The sequence below is a fragment of the Schistocerca cancellata genome, chromosome 5 (genome assembly GCF_023864275.1).
Source record: "Schistocerca cancellata isolate TAMUIC-IGC-003103 chromosome 5, iqSchCanc2.1, whole genome shotgun sequence".
NCBI classification, from domain to species: Eukaryota; Metazoa; Arthropoda; class Insecta; order Orthoptera; family Acrididae; genus Schistocerca; species Schistocerca cancellata.
Genome location: NC_064630.1, coordinates 634,010,793 through 634,016,792, shown reverse-complemented (window position 1 = coordinate 634,016,792; position 6,000 = coordinate 634,010,793). Strand labels below are relative to the sequence as shown.

Here is a 6,000-nt window from a genome sequence, read left to right as displayed (position 1 = left end):
GATGTGTGCAAGCTACCACTCTACTGGTGGACATCTGAGTGTGTGTCTTGCTGCATCAGTAACCTCACCATCATCCAAACACCGCTTCTTGCAGAGTTCATCTCTAATTGGGCCGAAGAGATGGATCCGGGCTATAGGATGGATCCCAACGAGCACACAGCTCTGAGTATCGTAACTTCTGGGCTAGTGTGCCAGCATTACAAACAGAGACCTCCAGTTGATCAGTGAGGTGTTTGATTGTGATCCATCTATCACCTTGAATGAGTGTGTTCGCACACTCCAACATTGTAGGAGTCACAGTTGTATGCGGCCAGCCAGCACATGGGAGACAGGTCTAAGCAACCTCGTTGCCATGGCAGATGGCTCAACCAACGACTCAGTGTGCTTTTTGTTCACTGCCATGTCTCCGTAGATATTTGGCAATGATGTTTGTTTTCTACCAAATGAAACTCGGTGACAGTTCTCTCTGCTTGGACTGCATCTCCATCAGTCGTCATTTTGAAGGCCACCTACTGAAGCTTCATGAAACTACAGGGGCTGAAGTGAGAATATTCCACTACGTCCCACAATGAATTCCTCATTTTTCAACCAAAACTGGCCAAGGAAAAAAAAAGTGTTGCATTGTTTGTGGCCCCTAGATGGTCATCATGTTGCTATGAGTAGTAATAAATGTGAAAACCCATCAAATTGACTATATACTGTGTTATGTACATTGTACATTGTTTAAGATCTTGTCATAGAACTAGGTAACAGCAAAATGACTCGCTACTAAGGGCAATAAGGAAATCACTGTTAAGCTCTTTACTCATTTTCTCATTCATGTGCTACCTCACTTGGTCTGAACAAGAGAATAAACATTTAGCATTTAATTGCTAATAATGCCTGTATTCAGCATGCACGTATGAAGTAATTTTAAGAATTTCATGAAGTTAAGATTTAAATATTAGCTCTACAAACTGAGACTAAGTTCATTTTGCCTATCAGACATGAAGGAATGAAAGGGGACATACTCTTATTTTCTGGAACACCATTTCAGTTTTCTGAATTGCCTAAATATAAGAAAACACAAGTGTAGTTATTAAAAGCATAAAATATAATTTTCATGTTGACAGGTTCTGTTTAATAACAGTTTACAAAAATCCAGCATAGCTCATTTAATAAATCCAAAAATCAATGAAAATAATTTTCTGCAAAATTTTTGCTACACATTTACTTTTAGTGCCACTAATTTAAGTTACATTTAACACTGTTGAAGGAAAGATTAAACAATCATCAAATGAGATTCCGAAGTATTTGCTTGTAATTGGTTGTAATTTATGATGTTTATCTCTTCCAATGAATATAAACAAAAATCACCACCAGTTGTCCCTTCCTCTTTCCACTCACACATGTGACGTACAGAGGAGAAATATACACACATTCTCTTATGAAACAATTTTGGAAAACAACACATATATTATATACTTATTATACACAATTTGTACACAAATTAATGACTAATTAATTACATTGTACAGCCATAAAAGTAGATAACAGACAGAAAAACAATCTGTTAAATTACCAAAAGATCATGTCAATGGATGCTTGAAACTAATAATTCTCTTGCACTTGCGAGATTGATGCATAGAACAACCTGTCAATACCACAGCAACATAATTTAAGAGATCGTAAGTACTGGGCAATTTACACGCACACACTCTCGATTGCAGATAAAAGTAGATGTTTCAGTTATATTAGAAAACACAAATAAAGGAAATGGCAGAACTTTTTCCATGTAGCTAACATTGTTCATCCATGTACGAGTGTAAATGAATATAGACTGATGATAAAAATGTGATGCTGTGCAACAAAGGTCAAGTAACCATTGACACAAAAACTGGCACTTTCAAACACAAACAACAACTTTAATTTGTCACAGATTTTTTCATTCTGCTGTTTTACAGAAACATTGAAATACATATTTACAACAAAGGGTTTTACAAACAACAGGTAATAATAAAAAGTAATAAATAACACAAAAGAGAAAAATACATTATCAACTTTCTGATTATATTCAAAACAAAATCACATAAAAGGAATAGCAACACATTCTCATAACTGGTTTCCCAGTGCTAATACAGTAGAGAGCTTGAAAACAAACACACACACACACACACACACACACACACACACACACACACACACACTTTCAATATCTAATACAAAAAAAGAAAGGCCATCAATCACACAGCATTATTTTAGAATAAAATTTAAGGTTTCTGTCGTGCGTACACGCAAAAATTAATATTCTTTTGGTGAAATAATGACAATTTCAAAAACATTCGAGTCCTATGTGAAACAGGTTGAAATTAACAAAAGCTTCTCAGATTGACATTATTACTGTCCAAAAACTGTCAGTGACTTCTATTATTAAAAAGTTAAGCACTCTTGGATGATAAATAAATAGGTTAATCATTTTTTTAAAAAAGCTGTAATGTGTTATGTCACTAACATTGTCAGCTTCTTGGATGGGAAACACAGAAGTGGAGGAAAAGGAAAGGATAACACAGAGAGAGAGAGAAAGAAAACCTAACTGCAGCGACTATTTGGAGGGACGTTTTCTGAAACTTAATTTCATTTGTATACTTTCTGTTGGGCTTTCAGGCAGCTGCAAATTTTCAAATGTTGCAAAACAGAAAATATTATCTGAGGCTGCCACGGTAAGACCTTCTAATAATCTTTAATTCACCGATCAGTAATCTGAAACCTCTGATGCGGTTTATTTATTTATTTAAAACTGGCACATTGTTGTTCTAACTGCAAAAGCATTAGTCACAACACCAATGAAAAGCTAATATGCAATTGAAGCAGACACTGCACAACTACTACACATCCAGATAAAGTACATTTTAATGTAACAGATTATCAGTTTCAAAGTGCAAATTTACAAATACAGCATGCTGTTCTTCAAGAGGCTCCATGGGCACTCAAGTGAGATAGTGGATTTGAGAGTTTTTTAATTAGTTTATACACATTTCCATAAAATCCCAACAAACAGGTGACAGACATTCTTCAAGTCCTAATGGGAAAAAATAATAGGTTTTCCCGAGAGTGCATCCCTCATTTTTATAACATTGTTATTTGATCAATCTGTGTGTAAGAAACTATCACATTTTATATGACTCTTAATATTAAATGAAATGTAATACAAAACAAGCAAGTAAATGGATGTCTCAGAATAGCGAAGTTTGACGCTGAAGTGCCAATTAACTCAAGAGCCATTTACATAAATGTTTTCCAAAAAACTGGCACAGCTCAGTTCTGAAACCAATCAAACCACACACTCTGGCTATTGTCACATTTTTACTATTAAATTAAAACCTCACATCTATACAAATAAAATAATAAGAACTTATAATGTTTCTTAAGCACTGCAGAAATTACTTCTGATCAATATCATTAAAAACTGTATGTGATCTCTTTTCTATCACTTTTCTAAAACTGTAACAAGTGTGTGGGAACTATTCTTGCACATACCTATTTGTTTTAATCCTAAAAATGTTCACTCAGTACCCAGTGCATATTAGTGGATAGTAACTAACCTAGTTATCACAATGGACAAGACTGCATCACAAATTTTCTCCAAGCCTTTCTCTTCATTATATGTTGTACCTTACATCTGGGAACTATAACTTACACTATTTTTATTGTTATCATTATTATTTATTTATTTTACTTTCACGAAGGTACACTGGGTGAGCTGTGGAGCACCCTCTCAAAATTTATCTTTTGAGACAACAGGAAGCATCACTTGATCCAAGTGCTGCACAACATTTTAAGTACCTATCACAGTAACTACTTTTTGGTTGGAATACCCCGTTGGGTCAGTCCTTCAAATCTCTTGAATGTATAATTGATAAAAACCCAGTCCTTGTATATCACTTCACCATCCTGAGGCAGGGGTGCAGCTGCTGCAAATAAAATGCATCAAAATTTTAACTTATTGCCAATGACAAAAGGAACTTAGAACATTAAACATGCACTGTTTTAAAGCAATCACCTTACACAAAAGTTATATACTGCTGCATGATTTTCTGAACATAAAATAAACAATAGATAGGGCTGATGTGCAAATTACAAAATTTTTTTACTTGAGTTTATTATTCATTTATCTGGTTAGCTACTTAGAAATTTGATTACTTCAGTTTGCCACAATATTTCTCCTTGGGGCAACTATAACAACAACAACAAAATTACTCAGCAATATGTTCTTCTATAACATTCTTCTCTTCTACTGATGCCATACCTGAAGCAATCTGCTGGTTTGTAGATGAAAATTTCATCAAGACTAGGTTGAAAAGCACCTTCATTATCAACAAGTATTTGCTATGAGATTGATCAACTAAATTCTTATCTCTTGGTTACACATTATGTATGATGTTAACATGATGGTCACGTTTGCAACAACAATAGACTGAGCATTCTAAGACTTTTTAATAACTTTTTATTTGATTTCCCATCCAACCACTCTACCGCTTTCCAGCTGATGCCAGGTTGGGACTCTTATGACAGTTCCCCAATGATGCAGAGAACCAACCATACCTTTCTACGGGTTATTATTATTATGATGACGGCACCAATACCAAAGGGATTTTGAAGCTACCATCAGTTCGCCCCATGGAGAAATCTATGTAGCCCTTCCGCTTGTATCTAGTGTATATTACATGGTACAATGTGACAATGTTTTCAGATTTTTTTATCATTTAACAGCCATGTATTTATCTCAATGAATGTGGAAAACTGCCTAAAAACCACCACTCTGTCATTAATTCACAAAGCAGATATCGTCCAGTGCTGGCACAACACCTCAGGTCCCAGAAGTGGGCATTCTAAAGCACTCAGCTGTTTTGTTTTCTTATTCATTTATTTTGTTGAGTACTTAGAAAGTTAATTACTTCAATACCACAAAGTAATAAATGTCAGATGATCTAGTTACATTCCCAATAAAAAATTCTTAGCACATTAAACCTCTTTATCTTATCAATCATATTTCATCATTCATGACTGGGTAGAAACTTGTTATGAGTCAGCCATTCCTTCCTTTGAAATGGAACAGCCAACTTTCTTCCCCATCCTTCCCTGATCCAATGGGACGGATGACCTCGGTGTTTGGTCCCATCCCCCAAATCGACCAACCAACCAACCAGCCATTCCCTACATTTTTAGCATTTACTGAAGGCGCCATTGTTTATCCGTACAAACAAGCTTTGATAGGATAGGTCAACTTTCATCAAGTGGCTGATGATGACTAAGAACTAACATGCAAATCATCACTACCGTATAGTCCTTCAAGCAACAAAAATCACATTCATTGCTCTCTGTGCAATGACAGGGCCTATTAAGTAAAGGTGGTACAACTCTGAAGTACAAAGGAAAGGGCAGATTGCAAGAGTAAATGGAAGTATGTACATAGTAGCAGAGTGATTCTACAAATATGCTAGAAGGGGTGTGTGAGGATGTAGAGGTGAAAATGCCAATGTGAAACAAATAGGTGATAACAGGACTGTATCGAGAGTTTGACAGAAGTCTTAATGGTTTGGGTCCACAACAGTTATTTATTTACCTCACTTATTGTACTGTGAATATTAAGAAATGCATATAGCATTAATAAAGTCACTATATGGTCCCAGATAGTTTCTCAGAGGGCTATCTCTGACAGTGTACTGAAGGTTTGTTCTTGGGGCCCCACAATATCAGGCTGGAGATTTTCAGAGTCCCCACTTGTGCCCCATAGCACTGTAGCTGGTATGACCAGTCCTTATCCTGTTCCCTGCCCACTCACTCCTCTTCAGATCAAATCCTGGTAGGCTGGCAGACGGATATTTAACATCTCTCTGTTTTATTGTTGAAGCAATCCTTCTCCTGCACCACTCTTCCTTCGTATCAGATTTCATGTTCTTTCACCCATTCCACCACAGTGGAGTGCTTGAGCTTAAGCGGTCTGGAAGAGGGTCAATTAAG

General features: G+C 36.0%; 1 protein-coding gene across 3 annotated transcripts in view; it reads right to left on the bottom strand.

The window, feature by feature from the left end:
• Nucleotides 1-1,084: 1,084 nt before the first annotated feature.
• LOC126187383 (serine/threonine-protein kinase tricornered) overlaps nt 1,085-6,000 on the bottom strand; it is a 645,736-nt gene continuing 640,820 nt past the window's right edge. For all 3 annotated transcript variants that reach the window (XM_049928434.1, XM_049928433.1, XM_049928432.1), the window contains one exon: nt 1,085-3,950. In XM_049928434.1, the coding sequence (XP_049784391.1) occupies nt 3,835-3,950 (116 nt within the window). In that variant the 3' untranslated portion in view covers nt 1,085-3,834. The remainder of the gene's footprint in view (nt 3,951-6,000) is intronic.